Genomic DNA, 24,090 nt, shown 5'->3' with positions numbered 1-24,090 from the left:
GAATAATTCAGGGATTCCGACGGGAATACTTCAGGGATTCTGACGGGAGTCCTTCAGGAATTCCGACATGAATATTTCAGTGATTCCGACGGGAATCCTTCAGAAATTACGACGAGAATTCTTCAGGGATGCCGACGGGTATACTTCAGGGATTCCAATGGTAATCATTCAGAGATTCAGACGAGAATCCTTCAAAAATTCAGATGGGAATGCTTCATGAAGTACGACGGGAACCCTTCAGAGATACCGACGGAAATCCTTCAGGGATACCGACGGGAATCCTTCAGCGATTTCAACAGAAATTATTCTTGGACTTCGACAAAAATCCTTCAGGTATTCCAACGAAAATTTTTCAAGGATTCCGATGGAATTCTTCAAGTTTTCCGACAGAAATAATTCAGAGATTCCAATGAGAATCTTTCAGTGATTCCGACTGGAATCCTTCAGGGACTCTGACAGGAATGCTTCGGGGATTTTACTTACTTACTTATGGATCCTGTACACCTCCGGTGGTACAAAGGGCCGACTTGAAAGATCTCCATCCTGAGCGTTGCCCGGCTATCGCTTTAACCTGTTGCCAGGTTAGATTTCGGTCGACTTATTTCTTTATTGAGGCTTCGCCGCCATGAGCCTCTGGGTCTGCCTCTGCTGCGATGTCCCGCTGGGTTCCAATCTAATGCTTGTTTACCGATTTTGTTTCCGCCCCTACGTAGAGTGTGGCCGACCCAGCCCCACTTTCGATCCCGAATTTCTGTTGCTATCGGCCTCTGGTGACAACGACGATGCACAGTGGGACCAATTCCAAAAAAGACGGTCAAAAATGTTAGAAGTGAATAAAATGGTCTATCAGGCCACATATTATGATATTTCATTGAATGGATGGTTCATCTTCACCGACCCGTAAGCTAGAGATCCACTACCGGAACGAGAGGTGGGGCACCAGTCGTCGCAAGCACGCTAACGTTCTCAAAGACAACGTGCTTGCACCAAGTGGTGCCTCATAAAATATCTATGGCTGGGGCCAGTGTAGAGTTCTATTTCTATGAGCACTTTCACAGGTATTAACTGCTACCTTTAATTACCAATTTCTGCCACCTCACTGCAGTGTTAACGGAAAAATGAATTCCATTATTAGAAATTGTAAACATATAGAATGGATTTTGTTTCGTCCCTACACAAACTAAAGCTGTAGAGGCGCAAATCGTTTCTTGATATTACGGTTCATGTGAAAAACTCATGATCTTTTTACAGAGTAAGTATGGAAAATTAGACGTAGGGGTCAAATAAAATTCTCTCCCTGTATTGCGACTAAACATGACATGACTTGATAGTTTGTCCTACTTCCTTTAACAATATTTTCAAAATCTTAGAGCGCAAGTGCCTGTAAAAACTCATGATCACGTGGAATTTCCTTAATTAAAGTATGTGTAAGACGAGAACAAATTGTACTAGGGGACCGTACACATATTACGTATGCCCTTATGGGGGAGAGGGATCTGTCGTTTTACCTATAAATAAAAAATCATTTATATGTAAGAAATCTTACATGAAGGGAGGGATGTTGAAAAAACCAGAAATAACGCTTACGTAATAAGTGTACGACCCCTAGACAATTTTCAGCTGATGTCGCACCATTGTATTGGGGCAAATAAGAAGGAGAAGAGAAACATATTGTGCGTTGCTTTTTATCAAAATTGATTGGCAAGACCGAAACGACCAATGTCAGTAAAATCGAAATAACTGAGCGGGCGGAGGGTGGCGGAACCTAATTTCGGCAGGATTGGATTCCTGACAAAAAAATGAAACTACAGTGTGAATTTCAATGATGGGTACCGATGGCTTCTCTTGACGACGTCCAACGGTAATCATAATTGGTCCAAAGTAGTCCACCCCCATATACGTGAACTGTCGAGCGTAGGCGGCCAGGCGAGGTAATGGCAAGTCGCCCATAGCTGGTGGTAGTGGTTGTGCACGATCGTTTTTGCACTGCTGACAGCATCGACGAATCTCATTGTAGGCAGGCTTCAATCGAGAAATGCTGTATCGTTGGCGCAACTCGTTAACCACGGTATTGTGGTTTTGATGATGATATTTGTTGTGGTAGTGGGATATGATGAGACGTGTGATGTGATTATTTCGTGGAAGGATGATTGGATTCATTGCATCCGGATTCACACCGGGATACGCCGAGGTTCGACCACGCACCCGGAGTACGCCATGTTGGTCCAGGAACGGACACAGATAATAGATTGAACTATTCTTCGGTATCGTCAAGGTAGAATCTTTGGACGCTCTTGTGTTCGATAGTATTGCTAGCTCATCTGCGTACGAACTACCTTGGGCCAGCCGGTACAAGTAGTTTTCAGCCTTTACTAGCTCACTAGCTGTCAATGCTCCAACAGTTCTTTCTTCAGAGCTAGATGTCTTCACATTCCCGATGAATCGAAACACGTATGCGCATCGACGTAGAAACGAAGTCCATTTGGAGAAGTTTTGAGGATCGATGATTGGCTCTGGTAATTTGATGTGCAGCAATAAATGTGGACGTAATTCCTCCGAGGTAGCGTTATCGACGTGTATCTTCACAGGCCACTCTGCTTCTGGAGTTTTGAGAAATTCCGGACCGTGGAACCATCGACTTGTTTTTCTCATATCAGGTACTCGTTTCCACTTTGTTCCATCGTCAGCGACATTATTATTCGTTTGAATCCACTGCCATTCGCTGACATCCGAAGCTTCCAGCATCTCGCTCACTCGGAAAGCGACAAACGGGCTATATCTGCGATGATCGGATTTGAGCCAGCTGATGACGTCGCTTGAATCGGTCCAAAAGAAGCGCCTGTTAATCTTGACGGACAGCGATTGCGCTATGCTGTTCGCCAACCTTACTCCGATTACACTGGCTTGTAGCTCCGATCGCGGAATTGATAGGAACTTGATAGGTGCAACACGTGTCTTTGATCCTACCAGCGCCGTTTCAATGATGTCTCCTTGCTTGAATCGCAGATATGCCACTGCAGCGAACCCTTTCTCACTAGCGTCGACAAAGATGTGCATTTGCACTTCGTTGGTACTATCAATTGATGTAGCGGTCCTATAGCAACGTGGGATTTCTACCGTTGCCACTTCAGGAAGTACCTTTAGCCACTGCATCCACATTCCAAACTGTTTTTCTTCTATATGATCATCCCATCCGACGGACGTTCTCCATATTTCCTGTAACACCACCTTCAAGAACATTAAGAAATGACCAATAAGCCCCAAGGGGTCGAAGATCATCATCAACGTTCTGAGTACTTCCCTCTTGGTTGGTCTCCGCTGGACCGACATAAGCTCTGGATCATAGCGAGGAGAAATCTTGAAGGTGAAACAGTCAGTCGAAGTATTCCACCACATTCCGAGTACCTTCTCTGTAGTGGCTCCTTCCGCCATACTAAGGTCCTTCTCTTCCGTGATTCTCTCATGTAGCGCCTCCAAAACAGCCGGACAGTTTGAAATCCAATTTCTCATGTCAAAGCCGGCTTCAGCATGGATTTCCTTCACGTTCAGCGCGAGATCTATTGCTTCTTGTTCGCTTTCGACGCTTGCAAGCATATCATCCACGTAATGTTTATCGACGATGGCTCGAACCGCTGCCGGATGACTTTCCTGGAATCGCTGAGCATTGGTATTTTTCACATATTGTGCGATACTAGGGCACATGATACCCCAAACGGCAACACCAGCAAAGTGTATATGCTGGGTTCAGCGCTCCCTACATCGTCCCTCCAAAAGAAGCACAGGCGAACGTCATGTCTCAGAAGAATCTGCAGGCACATCTCCCGAATATCCCCGCAGATAGCGATGCGAAACTCCCGAAACTGGACGAGAACTGCTAGTAGCGATGTCAAAAGATCAGGGCCTTTGATTAGGAACGAATTGAGGCAAACACCATGAGCAGGAGCAGCGGGGTCCCATACTAGCCGTACCTTACCCGGTTTGTTGGGATTCACAACAGGGAATACGGGCACGAACCATTGTTGAGACTGCTGTTTGTTGAGTTCTGCTTGCGTCAGCTTTCGCACGTAACCCTTATTCACGTAGTCCTCCATCTTCATCCTAACGGTTTCTGCGAGATTATTATCCATTTGCATTCGCCGATCAAGGCACTGCCATCTTCTGAAAGCCATACTTTGGCTATTCGGAAAACGAACGTTGTAGTACTTCCAGAGGGGTCCCGCTTCGTACCTTCCCTCTTTTGGGGCTGTTAGCTTTTCAAGGGGGGCCCTCCTTAGCCGTGCGGTAAGATGCGCGGCTACAAAGCAAGACCATGCTGAGGGTGGCTGGGTTCGATTCCCGGTGCCGGTCTAGGCAATTTTCGGATTGGAAATTGTCTCGACTTCCCTGGGCATAAAAGTATCATCGTGTTAGCCTCATGCAGGGCCGGATTTATGGGGGGGCCGGGGGGGCCGTGGCCCCGGGCCCCCACAAATCTTATCTAACAAAACCAATATTTTTTGTACATTTTGGGGGCCCCACATACCGTCGGCCCCGGGGCCCCCTTCCGGATAAATCCGGCCCTGCTCATGATATACAAATGCAGGAATGGTAACTTGGCTTAGAAACCTCGCAGTTAATAACTGTGGAAGTGCTTAATGAACACTAAGCTGCGAGGCTGCAATGTTCCAGTGGAGGTTGTAATACCAATGAAGAAGAAAGAAGAAGAAGCTTTTCAAGCATATCCAACGCTCGTTGATCTTCATTTGACCGCAAAATCTTTTCCGGTTTTAAAATCCCAAGGCTATCCAGATTGAAGTAGCTTTTCATTGCGGCGTGCAGATTCTCGTCGGATTCATGCTGACATTCACACACTTTAACAGAATGCACGTTCACGTAATTTCCCTGTCGTTGTGTTCGTGAGGTGTTCCCATAGATGATCCAACCCAAGCGCGTTTTGACGGCGATAGGTTCACAGGGTTTTCCTTCTCGACTTTTAGAGCATGCCCAAGCGACGCATGATCAAGACCAATCAGAATTCTCGGACATACGTTACTGTAGGACTTTACGGGTAGCCCGTCGAGATGGTTGAACCGTTGCAGTAACTCCGAGTACACTAACGTTTGCGGCCGAAGTTGTAGGCTCTGAACCGTATGCACATTTGACATCCTGTGAGACTTGGAAGCGGCTTCGATGCCCGAGATTTCTACTCCAACTTTCTGGGACGCATTTTCTACTCTCTTGGTACCTCCCGTCTATTTTAAGCACAGCGGAGTTCGAGGCCCGTCTACTCCCAACACCTCAGCTAAGCTATCCTCCATTAGCTCAGTTAGCTCAGAACCATCGTCTATGAAGGCATACGTCTGGACGTGCGTTGATGGCCCACGGAGCAACACGGGAACAATCCTGAACAATACTTCGCTGGTTAGCGCTTGATGGATGTTACAGCTTCTGGTAGCAGAACTGTCCTGCTTATCGTTGTGCATCAACGGGTGGTGAAAAAAGGTGCAGCCTTTAATTCCGCAATGTTTCTGTTGTCTGCATGTACCATTGTGCTTCCGTAGACATTTACGGCACAGCTTTGCCTCCCATACGACGGCCCATTTGGCATCTAGGCTTAATTCGGCAAACCGTTTACATTTGGCAACCGTGGGACAGCTTCCTTTGCATGTAATGCATGCAGTGGTTGACGCTGAGGACGATCGGTGGCCAGCTAGTGCTTTGCTGGTGCGGATCGGTTTCGTTCTTCTTCAACATCTGAATGGATGTTTATAAATCCGTCATTTTTCCAGCCGCGGCTTCTAGGTGTATTGGAAGGAGTTTGCATAACGGCGCTAGCATCTTCTGCAATCGAATACAGCCAACGACTGAAGTGTAGTAGGTTCGGTGCAGGATTACTTCGAGAATACTTTGCCCAGTCGAGCTTTAATCCGGGTGGAAGGCGATCTACCAGCTCGACTTTCAGTGCAGCATACATACTTCTATAGTAGAAACCAAATTTTCGACCGTTAGTGCAAACGTGACCAGCGTGTTGAGTTTTTCTACCTGTGGCGATGGTAACGACCGGATCTTTCCAATCGAAGCATGTACGATTGCATCTGGCCTAACATAGAGCATTTTTAATGTGGACATTACCCCGCCAACGTTGGACGGATGGAGTAGTCGGCAGCGAACGGCCTCTAATGCCTTTCCCTTCAGGCATTTCCTAAGACGGAGCATGTTTTCCTCGTTAGAAAAACCGCACATTTGAGATGATGAAGTGTACATCGAGAAGAAGAGAGGCTAATCTTCGGGATTCCCGTAAAACTCCGGTAGGTCTCTGGATACAGCCTGGCGTGCCGCCACCTGACTTCGGTTGAGGACACACACGTTATCGTCAGCATCACGATCGTCAAACTCCGAATTTCTGAGCCCTCGAAGGTGTTGACGTGTTGAAGGTGAAAGATGGTTCAGACCAGAACTGGACGTTTGGATCGGAGGGCGCTGTTCTGACACCCGAGATTGTTGGGCCAAACGCCCCCTGTGGATCGAACGAAGAATGCAACTGGGCTCTTGGATTCGGGCCCGACCACTGGTCCTGAGCCTGGTAGCTTTGAGACGAAACCGGTTGACGATGTTGCGGTTGGTTGAACTGTATCCTGATACTGGAACTGATTGACGAACTTTGTGTTGGTGAGAAAAGTTCTCTGGAGTTGAAAATTGTACCATCTGACACGGATCTTCAAGAAAGGATGCCGGCGGTCGACGAAATTGGACTCCTCGTGTTGCATCTGCTCGTTGATTATTTGGAAACGGCGGCGGAGGACACTGCTTCTCTGGAACTAGTATTGATCTTCGCTGGAACCGATCTTCGGGGATTGGCGTAGGAACCGTAGCTCGAAATTCACGATTCCTCAGCGGAACATCTGATCGATCCGCTTCTTGGGGTGTTGATCGTAGAGGGGGAACGAAACTCTGTAACGTTGATCGCCGTTCTATCTGCCCGCCATCTGGTGCCTGTTGAACTCTAAGCTGCATCTGGTCGTCGTTAACGTACTCTTCAACTAGACCGGAATCACTTTCTTCACCACATTTATCCGTATCTCTCAGCCATCCTCGGACCTTGGACATCTCACCAGATTCTACATCATCATCACTAACCACTGTTCCCTCGCCGTCTTCTTGTTCCAAAATGCGGTATTTCTCGTCCAAAAACTTTTGCTCCAACTTCTTCTGTTCTTCGAGCTTCTGCAACTGTAGATCGACCTTGCGTTGATGACCTGATGGCTGCTTGCCTTTCCGGTGGACTTCCTTGTATTTGTAGGGTTTGGGGGTGGAGCTACCGCTTGATTTTGTTGGGGTGTTGGTGCTTGTTCCATTTGATTACTTGCGCCCGTTGGCTCATGTGGACACTTTGGACAAATCCAACTTCGGTTCGCAACGCCACCAGTCACTTCCACACAAGAAAAATGATACCACTTATCGCAACCATCACACTGCACCATTCTACTATTATCTCGTTCACTACACCATTCGCAATGACTATACCGAGTAACGTATACGCGTTGATTCGAATTTGGCGGCGCGGTGGGACTCGCGTTATCGTTGACATTCGACGACCGTATGGGATTGACGTTAGTATTGACACCAGCTTTTAATTTCGGTATGGCTCCTCTGGGACTAACATTGGCAATATCAGCATTTACCTGAGAACTTGGGGAGGGGTATTTCCTGTACCGTAGATGCATGGCTCTTGGCACCGGTTACCGTCGTCATTAAGTCCCTCGCTTCGCCTTGCGCGCTAGTCGCGATAGTGAGACTGTTGATACCGGTAACTACATCTGCATTGGTTGTTGGAGTACCCATGGCGTCGTTGGTTCCAATTGCACCCGTGGCCAAAAGCTGGCCCGCCGCAGCCATGTCTGAACTCGATTTGGAACTCGTCCTGGAATTCCTTAACTCCTTGCCGAACATTGTTACGATGAATAACGAATATTGTAAAGTGTTGAGTGGTAGTAGTAAAACCTCAATTTTGTTAATTAACCAATCCGTTGGCGAATATATGGGTTTATTACAAAATTCCTGCCGTGTAAAAATAATTTTAGTTACATATAAAAAAAATAGGATGTATGCTTATAACTTACGTTAGTGGATACTACCACTCAACGGTGATTATTTTAATTTTTCGTAGTCGTACTGTTTTTTTTTTTTTTTTTACAAGGGAGAATGCATTTACACACTAACCCAGTACACGTGCATTGTAGTTGCCAAACTACCACACGGAAGTGTACTGGAGTGTCGGACTCGACCATACCGGTAATACCGACTAAACTCCCTTGGGCTCCACCATCGTTTCCCCAGGAACTACCTCGCAGTACTACTTCTGGGGACGGCAGTACTAAGCGTACTCGCTCATTATCGCTCACACAGGCACTCGTCCCACGCGAGACTGACTTGGGTGCTCGCACCCCATTCACACCATTTGAGTCTTACTTGGATGCTCTCCCGGACGCTCCGCTGCCATGCCTCGAGGTGTCAATAGCGGCAACTGCCTGGGCCTACAGATATTGCGCTACGACACTCTGCCTCAGCACGAGCAGATCAATCACACCACTGCCGAAGCAGACCATACGCTACCCCTGCCGAAGCAGGGACACTCCCCATGCACCACATGTGCACAACTGTAGGTGTGTGGGTACAACCCACTGCTCCCCTGCCGCCGAAGCAGCTTCTACAAAGACCATTCGATCCATGTGACACTTCTTCGGGAGCTCACTCTAACACACCACTGCAATGCCTCGAGGAGTCGCTCGGCTACCTCGCCTCCAGCCTCAGCAAGCGCAGTCCATACTCAGACTTCTGCTGCGCTTTGAGGTGACAATAGCGGCGGAGACACGCTATGACACTCCTGCCTCAGCACAACCAGATCACTCACTCCCTGCCGAAGCAGCTCACGCGCTACCCTACCGAAGTAGGTACCCTCCACGACGTGTTCTAACACTCCGCTGCCCTCCCTCGAGGTGTCGATAGCGGTATGTGGGGACTAATCAACGATACTACGCTACGACACTCTTACCTTAGCATGTGCAGTCCATACTCAGACTTCTGCTGCGCTTCGAGGTGGCCATAGCGGCGGCGACTCGCTATGACACTCCTGCCTCAGCACAAACAGATCACTCACTCCCTGCCGAAGCAGCTCACGCACTACCCTACCGAAGTAGGGACACTCCACATGCCAGTTGGCACTCCCTCCCTGGGCTTGTGCTTTTGAAGCGGCACACAGTCGCTTTGATAGAGTCCGCTTACGGGCACTTGTGGTTTTTTGGGAGGGATTTTAGCAGAGCCCACTGCTAAATCCCACCACGCCCTAGGCAGTTCTCCCTGACTCACAGACAGCTGGGGAGGGGTCGTCAAGCCCTTGGACATCATGCTGTTCCTGCTGTCCCTGCTGCCCCCAAACACGTAGTCGTACTGTGCGTCGTTCTAATTGTAGTCTAGTCATAAGTTTATGTAAGTATTTAATTTCATTGAGGTTTTCTTATTCCATTCTCACCTCTACTCGACTCGAGCCTCAACTGTTCCTACAAAGAGGTTCGACGACTGTTACCACCTAAGAAGAATCCGTAACCTGTTTAGCGACTTTAGGATTCACAGATTAGTTTTAGTCTTGTAATTTTGTCTTAGTCACATACTTATATTAATCAATTGCAATATTAATGCATATTTGCCACAGGAAAACCACCTAAACGCACTTGGCAGTAATCGTAGTTTTAGTTAGGATAAGCAACCTCCTAGATTTACGGTTTAGCTCTATAAGTAGATGATAAGTTTTACACTAGTAGTTCGTAAATAGTTTTAAGCACATACTTTTAAGATATAATTCATTCAAATAGGTAGTTCGTAAGTACTTTTAAGATATAATTCAATTAGATATGTAGTTCAATTTTAGCATTCCGCACTTTTGATGCACTACCGTTCTACAGACGAAGGTCAGACCACACAATAGACGCGGTTGTTTACTTGTCTGACCTTCTCTTGATCGCTTAGATTTCGCACGATCCTCCGAACGTGCGATGGGTGTAGAGTGGATGAATTCCAAATTCATGTCGACTTTGCGGGGCGCGTGGGGCTTGATGCTCTCGTCAAAGTAGCGCCGTCAACAGAGTCCAATGGTAATCCTTCAGAGATTCAGACGAGAATCCTTAAAAAATTCAGATGGGACTACTTCTTGAAGTACGACGGGAATCCTTCAGAGATTCCGACGGAAATCCTTCAGGGATGCCGACGAGAATCCTTCAAAAATTCCGACGGGAATCCTTCAGAGATACCGATGAGAATCCTTCAGCGATTTCAACAGAAATTATTCAGGGACTTCGACAAAAATCCTTCAGGTATTCCGACGAAAATTTTTCAAGGATTCCGATGGAAATCCTTAAAGGAATCCGACGGGAATTCTTCAAGTTTTCCGACGGAAATAATTCAGAGATTCCAATGAGAATCTTTCAGAGATTCCGACTGGAATCCTTCAGGGACTCTGACAGGAATGCTTCAGGAATTTTACTTACTTATTTATGGATCCTGTACACCTCCGGTGGTGGAAAGGTCCCACTTGAAAGATCTCCATCCTGAGCGTTGCCCGGCTATCGCTTCAACCTGTTTCCAGGTTAGATTTCGGTCGACTTCTTTTATTTCTTTATTGAGGCTTCGCCGCCATGAGCCTCAGAGTCTGCCTCTACTGCGATGTCCCGCTTGGTTCCAGTCTAATGCTTGTTTACAGATTTGGTTTCCGCCCCTACGTAGAATATGGCCGACACAGCCCCACTTCTGATCCCGAATTTCTGTTGCTATCGGCCTCTGGCGACAACGACGATGGAGCTCGTTGTTTGAGATCCAGGTGTGAGGCCACCAGGCCCGAATTATATACCGCAGGCATCTGATAATGAACACCTGCAGCCATTGAGTGTTCTCCACTGATACACACCATGTTTCGCTAGCGTATAACAGCACAGATTTCACGTTAGTTAACGAGTTTCCAATCGCTAGTCCCTTTTCGTCGCAGTGGTTGCCGATACTCTCTTGTTGATTGTTCGTTGCGTGAGTTTTTTAAAGGCTGGCTTGCAGGGTCTGACACCAAACCCCCTAAATTTCCGGAGGATCATTCCTCCTTATTTCCGGTGGACCATGGTGCACTGTTTCACTTAGAGTCCATCGCTGGCACTCGAACGTTGATCAGCCGCCCCTAGCATGGAGAACAGACGCTCAGTAAAATTTCCACCTCCGGAGAGCAGCAAACCCCCCCTTCCCTGTCAGCATACGATCATAGTTCCCACCGGGGTTGGTTACCCGATCTTCCCTATGGTTGCTCGTATCCCGGCCAGCGCCACGAGGAGGTGGGGATAGGAGTAGCTGGGTAAGAGGCTGAAGTCCGCGAGATGGGGTCTATTTTATTTCTTCAGGTACGCGAAGTACCAATGGTACGCTTTACCGAGCATTTGCCAACCAACAACTAATTTCCATGAACATTAGATGTACAAAGTCCTTCAACATAATCGTGAGTTTAGATTAAGGTATCTATCAGATGTACAATGACTTAGGAGGAGTTGTGTCAGTGTCTGTGTCGGGTTATAGAGCCAATGGAATGAGAACTTGGGTTATAGAGCCATGAATAAGAACAAGTAGAAGCATTTTAACACATGTGAATACCACCATAGTTATTAAATCCTGGTAAATCTATCGTCTTTGATTACGGAGAATCTATTTTGAATGCTGTTTACTATATGCATCAAATCATTAAGCCGGAATCAATTCAAAATCCCAGAATAATTCACCTTGCGATGATGATGCCTTTCTCGTATGCTGTAAAATGTAATGAGAAAAATACATGAGAGAGGGCAGAATAGCACTTTAGGAAGATAAATTGCATTATATTCATCAATTCAAATCTATTTGCGTCCATTTGAATGTTTCTGGATTTTTTCTCTTTCAAATTTCTTTTTCCGAGGGTGACCGATGACAACAAACAATGCTTTCTCAATAACTTCGGAACGCAATAACTGATCAGACCAATTTTTCAATAGGAACTAACTATACTGCATTCCGCGTCCAATGCAACCTGTTTCAACCAAATTGGATAATGCTTAGTCCAAAAAATGTGTCTCATATTTTGTACACATACACTGCCGTCCCAAGCATAGTTGTCCCATGTCGTTTTTAGCTGATAGCCTTCTTACTGTCCTCGTGGCTAACAAAAGAATCCATATAAGAACTAGAAAGGATTACTGGCAAGCCTAGCCACGATGTCTGATAATAGAGGTAATAAACTATAGAGGACGATTGTCGCTGCGGTTCCCTTTGTTATCGTCCCCAAACATGTTGGGTACCTATCTGTCAAAACGTTCCGATTTTTCCTTTGTTGACATTTAGTGCCCTATCCTCGCCAGCAAAAGATGTTTCGCCAGTGACGACAGCGACAAGCGTCCTCTATAGTTTATTACCTCTATTTGTCTGATAGATAAATAACTTGTCTGACCAAATGCAACACCGCCAGCACTGGAAATGGAATCGTAAAAAACGACATGGGACAACTGCTTGGCACGGCATTACAGACATCAAGTCGATTGGTATATAGCACTATGGATTTTCGATCCTTCTTTCAAAAGTTTGGTTTTGGAGTGATTCCTTCCCGTATTCTTAGTAAGTATACGAGAAAGGCAATACAATAATAGATCATGAGATTACGAGGCCGTATTGCACTAAACATGTTCGAATTCACTTCATGTAGGTTGCATTACACATCACGAAATCAAAACAAATGATAATGAAATGCCTCACTATCGAACGCTCGCCAAACGTTGCAATCTTCACTTCACTTTAATCGTTCACGGGACACAACTCTGGAAGTAACAAATGGCCCACTATTTCGCAAATTTATTGTTGCTGCTGCTTATCGCATGGGCCACCGTGCCTCAGACCGCCGCAAAACTATGCGAAACCGAAGACTACGAAGAAGGCACGTGTGTCCCAATTCAAAAATGTGAAAAATTTGTGGAGATGATAGCCGAAGGCATTTCGCCGGGCCAGCAGCGGCTGGTAGATCGTGAACAGGAAAAATGTGCCGATACCGGCGAAGACGGCTCTGTTTGCTGCAAACGGAAACCCAGACCGGAAATACCGAAATTCGTTGAAGATGTTAAGCCGCTGGCAAAGGGAATGTACGACCTGCTGCCCGATGCCAGCGTTTGCGGCATCGACAGTCCCGATCGGATCTACTACGGAAACGTGACTTATCTGGACCAGTTTCGCTGGCTGGCGCTGATTATGTACGTCGGAGAAGGTTTGTGCATGATGAAATCCAAAAATTTAAGAACAGTGTTGTAAAATTTGAATTTCCTGAATAGATGATAAAGAATCCTTCGGTTGTGGTGGTTCGTTGATCAACCCACGCTACGTCCTTACGGCTGCTCATTGTATAAAAAATAACGTGTAATGAAATCAATCTGAATGAGTGCTTTCAAGTTCTAATCAATTGAAATTTCAGTGCCGGCGTTCGATTGGGAGAATGGGATCTCACGACGAACCCCGATTGCGTAATGCGCCAAGGCAAGGAGCAATGTGCAGCACCGGTGGTAGACGTCGGTATCGACAAGATCATACGGCACAAGAAGTACAAATTTTCCTGGTACAAGCCGAACAACATCGATTTGGCCTTGTTCCGGTTGGATCGGGACATTGCCTACAGTAAGTACATTGTACCGATTTGCCTGCCAAGGTCAGATCGGGAAGCGCAGATCGCTGACGACGAGCCGATGTACGTGGCGGGCTGGGGTAAAACGGAGACCGGTGAAACCAGCAAGCGGAAACTGTTTGTGGATGTTAGCAATGTCGGTCTGGAGGAGTGCCGGAAGGTTCATAAGTCACCGTTGATCAAATTTCACGATGCGATGATCTGTGCGTTGGGTGCCGGCGGGAAAGACTCGTGTCAGGGCGATTCCGGTGGGCCTTTGATGGAGATTCAGAAGACATCCGAGGGAGCTGAGCGATATTTTTTGAAGGGGGTTGTGAGTGTGGGGGCCTCCTGTGGAACATCCAAACCAGCCTTCTATATAGACGTATACAGGAACATCGATTGGATCATTTCCAATTTGGAAGCTTAGGTTTAATCAAATAATTCTTATCAAGATTAAAAATAGGTACCTCGGGAATGAATCTTTCACGTCATATTTAATTTATTGTTTTGTATGTTTAACTCCGAAAAATCCATCTGTATGTACATATGATGAACTGTAGACACAAATGATTGGAGAAATTGTGGATTCATTGATAATCGTCTTTTTCCGAAATAAATAAAACTGTTCAAAAATGATATGTCCTGATGTGATTTTTGTAAAATGTCCTCCTTCCCGAAAATTAAATTACTCGCTAATCTCGGCCTTACTGTTGGATTTGGATTGGATTTGGATTGGATTTGGATTGGATTTGATTTGGATTTGGATTGGATTTGGATTTGATTTGGATTTGATTTGGATTTGAATTGGATTTGGATTGGATTTGGATTGGATTTGGATTGGATTTGGATTGGATTTGGATTGGATTTGGATTGGATTTGGAATAGGTTTGGATTGGATTTGGATTGGATTAGGGTTGGATTTGGACTGGATTTGGATTAGATTTGGGTTTGAGTGGATTGGATTTGGATTGGAATTGGATTGCATTTGGATTGGATTTGCATTGGACACAGAGAAACAGACGTCTTACTTAGAACAAAATGCAATTCAAATCATCGTCACGGAATTATTATCGCCCAATTCTAAGTTCACTGTGTTTGGACAAGCGGCAATCAGATGGCGGTAGTGGGTAAACGTCAAACACAAGCAAAATCGATGGAAGCGCCATCGGTGGCCGATTGACCATTTACAAAAAATTAAATCCACCGTTAAAAAGGTGAACGCTGGAACATGTGTTGAGTGAGACGTCTGTTTCTCTGTGGATTGGATTTGGATTGGATTTAGATTGGATTTCGATTGAATTTGGATTGGATTTAAATTGGATTTGGATTGGATGTGGATTGGATGGGGATTGGATTTGGATTGGATTTGGATTGAATTTGGATTGGATTTGGACTGGATTTGGATTGGATTTGGATTGGATTTGGATTGGATTTGCATTGGAGTTGGATTGAATTTGGATTGGATGTGGATTGGATTTGGATTGAATTTGGATTGGATTTGGATTGGATTTGGATTGGATTTGGATTGGATTTGGATTGGACTTGGATTGGATTTGGATTGGACTTGGATTGGATTTGGATTGTATTCGGATTGGATTTGGATTGGATTTGGATTTGATTGTGATTTGGATTGCATTTGGATTGGATTTGGATTGGATTTGATTTGGATTTGGATTGGATTTGGATTGGATTTGGATTGAATTTGGATTAGATTTGGATTGGATTTGGATTGGATTGGACTGATCTGGACTGACTTAAACTGGATCTGGACTGGATGTGGACTGGATGCGGATTGGATCTGGATTGGTTGGACTGAACCTGGACTGATTTGGACCGATCTGGACTGGATTAGGACTGACCTGGACTGGACTTGGATCTGGTACTGGAGCCGACTGGACTTGGACCTGATGTGACTGGCCTGGACTGGACTGGACTGGATTTGGACTGATCGGACTGACCTGGACTGATCTGACTGAACATGGACTGGATCTGGACTGACTTTACTGGATCTGGACTGGATTTGACTGATCTGGACTGATCTGGACAAGACCTGGCCTGGATCTGGACTGGACCTGGACTGGATCTGTATTCGGACTGGATTTGGACTGGACTGGACCTGATTGTAATTTGGACACCATTTGGACTGGATCTGGACTGGATTTGATCTTGGTTTGGACTGGACCTGAACTTGGTTTGGACTGACTGGATCTGACCTGGATTGGATCTGGACTGATCTGGACTGACTGGACTGGACCTGGATAAGACCTGGCTTGGACCTGGACTGGACCTGGACTGGATCTGGACCATCTGACCGATCTGGACTAGATCTGGATCTGACTGTAACCTGATCCCATCTGGACTGGATCTGGACTGGATCTGGATCTGACCTGACTGACTTGGAACTGACTGGACTGGATCTGACTGGACCTGACCGACTGGACTGACTGACTGGATCTGACTGGACTGGATCTGACTGGATCTTGACTGGATCTTGACTGATCTGGACTGATCTGGACTGACCTGGACCGATCTGGACTGGACCTGACTGGATCTTGACTGGATCTGATCGATCGGACTCGATCTGGACTGACCTGGACTGGATCTGGACTGTACTCTGGACTGGATCTGGACTGACTTGACTGGATCTGACCGACTGATCATCTGGACTGGACCTGACTGACCTGGACCTGACTTGGACTGACTCCTGGACTGATCTGGACTGATCTGGATCTGATCTGGACTGGATCTGGACTGGATCTGACCGATCTGGACTGACCTGGACTGGATTTGACTTGACTGACCTGACTGGATCTGGACTTGATCTGGATCTGGATCGATTCTGACTGGATCTGGACTGACCTGGACTGGATCTTGGACTGACCTGGATCTGACCTGGACTGGATCTGGACTGGACCTGACAAGACCTGGCTTGGACCTGGACTGGACCTGGACTGGACCTGGACTGTATCTGGACTGACTTGGATCTGACTGATCTGACCGTAACCTGATCCCATCTGGACTGGACCTGGACTGATCTGATCTTGGACTCGACTGGACCTGAACCTGGATCTGACCTGACTGGATCTGACCGATCTGACTGACCTGGACTGGATCTGGACTGGACTGGACTGGATCTGACTGATCTGGACTGACTTGGACTGGATCTGGACTGACCTGGACTGACTTGGACTGATCTGGACTGGATCTGACTGGACTCTGGACCGATCTTGGACTGGATCTGACTGGACCTGACTGGACCTGGACTGACCTGGACTGGACCTGACCGACCTGGATCTGGATCTGACTTGGACTCTGGACCTGACTGACCGAATTGGATCTGACTGACCTGGACTGGATCGACTGACCTGACTGGATCTTGGACTGGACCTGACTGGATCTTGACTGGATCTGGACCGACCTTGGACTGACCGACCTGACCTGGACTTGGACTCTGAACTGATCTGGACTGACTGACTGACCTGACTGTGGTACCTGGACTGGATCGGACTGTACTCTGGATCTGATCTGGACTAGATCTGGACTGTACCTGGACTGACTTGAACCTGATCTGGACTGGACTGGAGCCGGATCTGCACCGGATCTGAACTGGATCTTAACCTGGACTAGATCTGGACTGGATCTGGACTGTATCCCCGACTGGAAACCTGACCGACTGGATCTGGACTGGACCTGACCGACCTGGACTGACTGGCCTGACCTGACTGACTGGACTGGATCTGAACTGGACCTGGAATCTGGACTGGACCTAATCTGGACTTGGACTGACTGACTGGACTGGACGATCTGACTGACCTGACTGGACTCTGGACTGACCTGACCGATCGGACTGACTGGACTGACTCCTTGAATCTTGACTGACCTAAACCTGGATCTGACTGACCTGACTCTGGACCGATCTGGACTGGACTGGACTGATCTGACCGACTGGACTGACTGATCTGACTGGATCTGACCGATCGGACTGGATCTGGACTGACCTGGACTGGACTGGACTGGATCTGGACTGACCTGGACTGGACCTGGACTGACCTGGACTGGATCTGACTTGGACTGGTCTGGACTGACCTGGACTGACCTGGACTGGATCTGGACTGGATCTGGACTGGATCTGGACTGACCTGGACTGGATCTGGACTGGATTGGACTGTATCCGACTGGAACTGACTGACCTGGATCTGGACTGGTTTGGACTGGATCTGACTGACCTGGACTGGATCTTGACTGGATCTGGACTGGATCTGGACTGGATCTGGATTTGACTGACTTGGACTGGATCTGGACTTGACCTGACTGGATCTGGACTGACTTGGACTGGATCTGGACTGACCTGGATCTGACTGGATTGATCTGGACTGGATCTGACTGGACTGGATCTGACCTGTATCCCGACTGGAACTGGACTTGGATCTGGACCTGGACTGGACTGACTGGATCTTGGACTGGATCTGGCCTGGACCTGGATCTGGACTGGATCTGAACTGATCTGGGCTGGATCTGGACTCCGACTTGGACTGGATCGGATTGGATGACCTGGACTGGATCTGGACTGGTTCTGGATCAGATCTGGACTGGATTAGACTGGATCTGGACTGGATTTAAACTGATCTGGACTGACCTGGATCTTGACTGGATCTGGACTGATCTGGACTGGACCTGGACTGACCTTGGACTGGATCTGGACTGGATCTGGACTGGATCTGACTGACTTGGACTGATCTGACTGACCTGACTGACTTGGACTGGATCTGGACTGGACTGGATCTTGACTGGATCTGGACTGACTGACTGGATCTTGACCTGACTGGACTGGATCTGGACTGGATCTTGGACTGGACTGAACCTGGATTGGATTTAAACTGGATCTGGACTGTATCTGAACCTGATCTTGGACTGACCTTGGACTGACCTGGACTGGACCTGGACTGGGTTTGACTTGGGCCTGACTGGATCTGGACTGGATTGGACTGGGATTTGACTGGTTTGGACCGATTTGGACTGGACTGGACTGGATTGACCTGGACTGGATCTGGATTGGTTTGGACTGGATCTGTACCTGATCTGACTGATTAGAACTGATTTGGACTGGACCTGGACTTGATTTGAACTGGTTGGATACGATCTGGATCCGATCTGAATTGGACCTGACTGGATATGGACTGGATCTGGATTGATCTGGATCTGACTTGACCTGGATCTGGATTGATTGGACTGGATCTGGTTTGATCTGGACTGGACCTGGAGACTGATCTGGACTGGACCTGGACTGATTTGGACTGGACCTGGACTGGGTTTGGACTGGATTTGAACTGGATTTGGATCCGACTTGGATCCAATTTGATTGGATCTGGATTGAACCGTTTGAACTGGGTTTGGACTGATCTGACTGGATTGGTTTGGATTGATTGGATTAGGTTGATCTGGACTGGATCTTGAACTGGATTGGATCCGATCTGGATCCGATCTGGATCCGATTTGGAACTGGTGGACTGGACTGACTTGGACTGGAACCTGGACTGAATTTGGACTGGATCTGAACTGGATTTGGACTGGATCTGGTACCTGATTTGGACTGATTAGGACTTGATCTGGACTGGACCTGGATTGATCTGGATTGACCTGAACTGGATCTGGATCCGATCTTGACTGGATCTGGACTGGATCGGATTCTGGACTGGATTGGACCGAACCTGGATTGGACTTGACCTGGAGTGGATGTGAAAACGAATTTGACTGACTGAACCTGGATTAGGTTTGACTGGATCCGGACTGATCCGGACTAGATCTGGACTGTATCTGGACTGGGCTTGGACTGTATTTGACCTGATCTGGACTAGATCTGGACTGTATTTGGACTGGATCTGAACCTGATCTGGACTGGATCTGAGCCGACCTGGCTTCTGGGATCTGGACTGGAACCGAACCTGGACCGATTTGGACTGGATCTGGACTGTATCCGGACTGGAACTGGACTGGATCTGGACTGACCTGGACTGACTTGGACTGATCTGGGGCTGGACTGGCCTGGACTTAGATCAGATCGATCTGGACTTGGACTGAACCTGGACTGATCTGACTTGACTGATCTTGGACCTGATTTTGACTGGATCTGGACTGGACCTGACCGGACTTGGACCTGACTGACCTGGACTGACCTGGACTGACCTGGACTGGCTTTTGGACCTGGATCTGACTGATCTGGACTGAACTTGACTGGATCTGGACTGGATCTGAACCGATCTGGATCTGGACTGGATCGACTGGACTGACTGACTCGACCTGGATCTGGACCGACTGCACCTGGACTGGACCTGGTTTGGCCTGACCTGAACCTGGACTAGATCTGAACCAGATCTGGTCTTGATCTGGACTAGATCTGGACTGCACCTGACCGATATGACTGGACCTGGACTGGATCTGGACTGGACCTGAACCTGATCTGGACATGATCTGGACTGGACCTGTACTGGCCTTGGATTGATCTGACTGGACCTGAACTGGATCTGGACAGGACTGACTGGACTTGGACTGAACCTGGACTGGGCCTTGTTAGACTCGACTGATCTGACTGGATCTGGACTGGATTCTGGACTTCTGGACTGATCTGGACTGGACTGGACCTGGACTGGATCTGGACTGGGCCTGACTGGATCTGGACTGGATCTGGACAGGACTTGACTGACTTGACCTGACTGATTGGATCTGGACTGGATCTGGACTGGACTGGACTGGATCCGAACCTGACCTTGGAACTGGACCTGGACTGAACCTGACCTGGATCTGGAGTGGATGTGAAACGAACCTGGACTGGATCTGAACCTGATCAGGCCTGACTGGATCCGGACTGGATCCGGACTAGACTTGGACTGTACCTGGACTGGGCCTGACTGTACTTGACCTGATCTGGACTAGATCTGGACTCTGTACTGGACTGACCTGAACCTGATCTGGACTGGATCTGGAGCTGGATCTGCTTTGGATCTGGACTGGAACCGAACCTGGACCAGATCTGGACTGATCTGGACTGTATCCGGACTGGAACTGACTGACCTGGACTTGATCTGGACTGGACCTGACTGGACCTGGGGCTGGATCTGGCCTGACTTAGACTAGATCTGGACTGATTGGATCTGGACCGAACCTGACTGGATCTGACTTGACTGGATCTGGACCTGATCTTGACTGGATCTGGACTGGACCTGACTGACCTGGACTTGGATCTGGACTGGATCTGGACCTGACCTGACTGGACTGGACTGGATCTGGACTGGCCTTTGGATCTGGACTGACTGACTGGACTGAACTTTGACTGGACTGGACTGGATCTGAACCTGGATCTGGACTGGATCTGGACTGACTCGACTGACTCGACTGGATCGACTGACTGCACTGGACTGGATCTGGATCTGGCCTGACCTGGAACCGTACTCTGACTAGATCTGAACTAGATCTGGCTTGATCTGGACTAGATCTGGGACCGCACCTGGACTGGACATGGACTGATCTGGACTGGATCTGACCTGGACTGATCTGAACCTGATCTGGATACGATCTGGACTGGATCTGGTACTGGCTCTGGACTGGATGGACTGGATCTGACTGGATCTGGACTGACTGGATCTGGACCTGACCTGAATCTGACTGGACTTGATCTTGACTGGACCTGGATCTGACTTTGACTGACTTGGACCTGACCTGGACCTGGACTGACCTGGACTGATCTGACTGACCTGGACTGAACTTGACTGACCTGGACTGGATCTGAACTGGACCTGACCTGGATCTGGATCTGGACTGGACTGACTGGATCTTGACTGGGCCTTGTTTGGTTCCTGACTGACCTGGACTGGACTGCACCTGGACTGGATCTGGACTTGGCCTGACTGAACTGTATCGACTAGATCTGAATTAGATTTGGTTTTGATTTGGACTGACCTGGACTGCACTTGGACTGGATATGGACTGATCTTGGATTGGATCTGACCTGGACTGGATTGAACCTGATCTGGATATGATTTGGATTGGTTGTACTGGTTTTGGATTGGATGTGGATCCAACCTGACTGGTTTGAACCTGGATTGTGTATTGGATCTATCTGGACTGGTTTGGACTGGATTAGGACTGGATCTGGAAACGGATTTGGATTGGTTTACTTGGACTGGATTGGACCTGGACTGGATCTGATTTGGTTTGGACCTGACTGGATCTTGACTGGATTTGGATCTGATTTGGACTGGATCTTGATTGGATCGGACTGGACTGGACCTGGACTGCATTTGGACTGGATCTGGTTTTAATTTGGACTGTATTGGAACAAACCTGAACTTAGATTTGGATTTGATCTGGACTGCACCTTTGGATTGGATTTGGCCTGAACCTGACTGGACCTGAACCTGATTTGGACTGGATCTGGAATGGATCTGGGGCTGGACCTGGACATGATTTGGATTAGATTTGGACTGGTTGGATTTGATTTGGACTGGATTGGACTGGATCTGGACTGTATCTGAACCGACCTGGTTTGGATTGGTTTTGACTGCATTGGACTGCATTTGGACTGGATCTGGACTGAACCTGACTGCATTTGGACTAGATCTTGGATTGGTTGGATTTGATTTGGACTGAACTTGACTGGACCTGGACTGACCTGATTAGATTTGGATTGGATTGGATTGATCTGAACCTGATTTGGACTGGATCTGGCTTGACCTGGATTGGCTTGGATTTGGATTAGATTTGGATTGTATGTGGATTGAATTTGGATTGGATTTGAATTTGGATTGGATTTGGATTGTATTTGGATAGTATTTGGATTGGATTTGGATTGAATTTGGATTGGATTTGGATTGGATTTGGATTGGACTTGGATTGCATTTGGATTTGATTTGGAATGGATTTGGATTGGACTTGGATTGAATTTGGATTGGATTTAGATTGGACTTGGATTGCATTTGGATTTGGTTTGGATTTGGATTGGATTTGAATTTGATTTGGATTGGATTTGGATTAAATTTGAATTGGATTTGGATTGGATGTGGATTGAATTTGGATTGGATTTGGATTAGTTTTGGATTGTTTTTGGATTGGATTTGGATTGTATTTGGGTTGGATTTGGATTTAATTTGGATTTGATTTGGATTGGATTTGGATTTGGATTGGATTTGGATTAGATTTGGATTTGATTTGGATTTGGATTGGACTTGGATTCGATTTGGATTGGATTTTGATTGGATTTGGATTGGTTTGTTTGCCAGTTCGAGCCAGTTTGCCTCTATGTTACAGGTAATGACAAAATGCTTATTTTTGAACCAAAAATCGTCACTAACTTCGTCAATATTGAAAATAAAAAGAATCTGTCTTCGGAAGGTTCATGTTTTTTATCGCGACGGAGAACTTGGTAGAACATTTAAAAAATCTCAAAAATATATTGGCGAAAATATCGTTAAAAACCCGATTTTTGGTGGTCGTTAATAAATAACGACCCATAAGGCTATCTGACGTCGGAAAAGATATTTTAGTTACTAGATAAAGATTGTCGCTGTCGTCGCTGTCCGGAACATCTTTTGCTGGCGAGGATAGGGGAGCTAAATGTCAAAGAAGGAAAATCCATACGATTTGACAGCTTGGTACCCAACATGTTCCGGACAGCAGAACAAAGGGAACCGAAGCGACAATCTTTATCTAGTAACTAAAATATCTTTTGACGTCGGTGTTGAACTTAATCTAGAATTAAAAAAACACCTAAAAAAAGAATGAAAAAAAAAGCTATCTGACGTTTATCTTCTTTCTCTTGCACGCGCACAGACGGGATAAGATTTGTTTTCATACGGAAACGCTTCCGAAGAGAATATGATTAGATGATTAGGCTAGATAGCCTTTATATCGACTTCTATAGCAGATAGAACCAAAGTTTATATAGCAAAATTTTTCGTAGCACCTTTTTCTACAACTTTCTCAAAGACACCCAATGTTGTATCTTCACAATTGGAAGAAAGAGAATTTACATCTAACTTGTTTTTTTTTTCCAAAATATGGAGCCTAACATTTCTCCGAAGACACCTCTAAAATCAACTTTTTAAGGCCAAAACATTTTCGATCACGAATTCCTGGGTTAGAAACACTGTGCGTTTTTGGTTGGTTTAAACACGCGTTATAATAAATAATAATGCATTGTATGTTTTATTCTATTTTAAAGAAAATAAACATTTTTCAACATTTTTATTTTTTTTTTCCTCTATAAGGCTATCTGACGTTTATCATCTTTCTCTTGCACGCGCACGGACGGGATAGGGTTTGTTTTCATACGGAAACGCTTCCGAAGCGTTTCCGTATGAAAACAAATCCTATCCTTCCCGTGCGCGTGCAAGAGAAAGATGATTAAACGTCAGATA

At 46.8% G+C, this 24,090-nt stretch overlaps 2 protein-coding genes across 2 annotated transcripts; one reads left to right on the top strand and one right to left on the bottom strand.

The window, feature by feature from the left end:
• Positions 1–1,448: 1,448 nt before the first annotated feature.
• Positions 1,449–4,097, bottom strand: LOC134209909 (uncharacterized). Its single transcript, XM_062685930.1, has 3 exons — positions 3,708–4,097; positions 1,810–3,657; positions 1,449–1,508 (listed from the first exon to the last, which is right to left on the bottom strand). The coding sequence occupies exons 1-3, from the start codon at positions 4,095–4,097 to the stop codon at positions 1,449–1,451; spliced, it is 2,298 nt and encodes a 765-aa protein (XP_062541914.1).
• An 8,712-nt stretch (positions 4,098–12,809) lies between these two features.
• On the top strand, positions 12,810–14,199 carry LOC134216824 (phenoloxidase-activating factor 3-like). Its single transcript, XM_062695618.1, has 3 exons — positions 12,810–13,288; positions 13,353–13,437; positions 13,493–14,199. The coding sequence occupies exons 1-3, from the start codon at positions 12,862–12,864 to the stop codon at positions 14,106–14,108; spliced, it is 1,128 nt and encodes a 375-aa protein (XP_062551602.1). The 5' UTR covers positions 12,810–12,861; the 3' UTR covers positions 14,109–14,199.
• Positions 14,200–24,090: the final 9,891 nt, after the last annotated feature.

This window comes from Armigeres subalbatus, chromosome 2 (genome assembly GCF_024139115.2).
Source record: "Armigeres subalbatus isolate Guangzhou_Male chromosome 2, GZ_Asu_2, whole genome shotgun sequence".
NCBI lineage: Eukaryota > Metazoa > Arthropoda > Insecta > Diptera > Culicidae > Armigeres > Armigeres subalbatus.
This window is presented reverse-complemented; position numbering and strand designations above follow the sequence as displayed.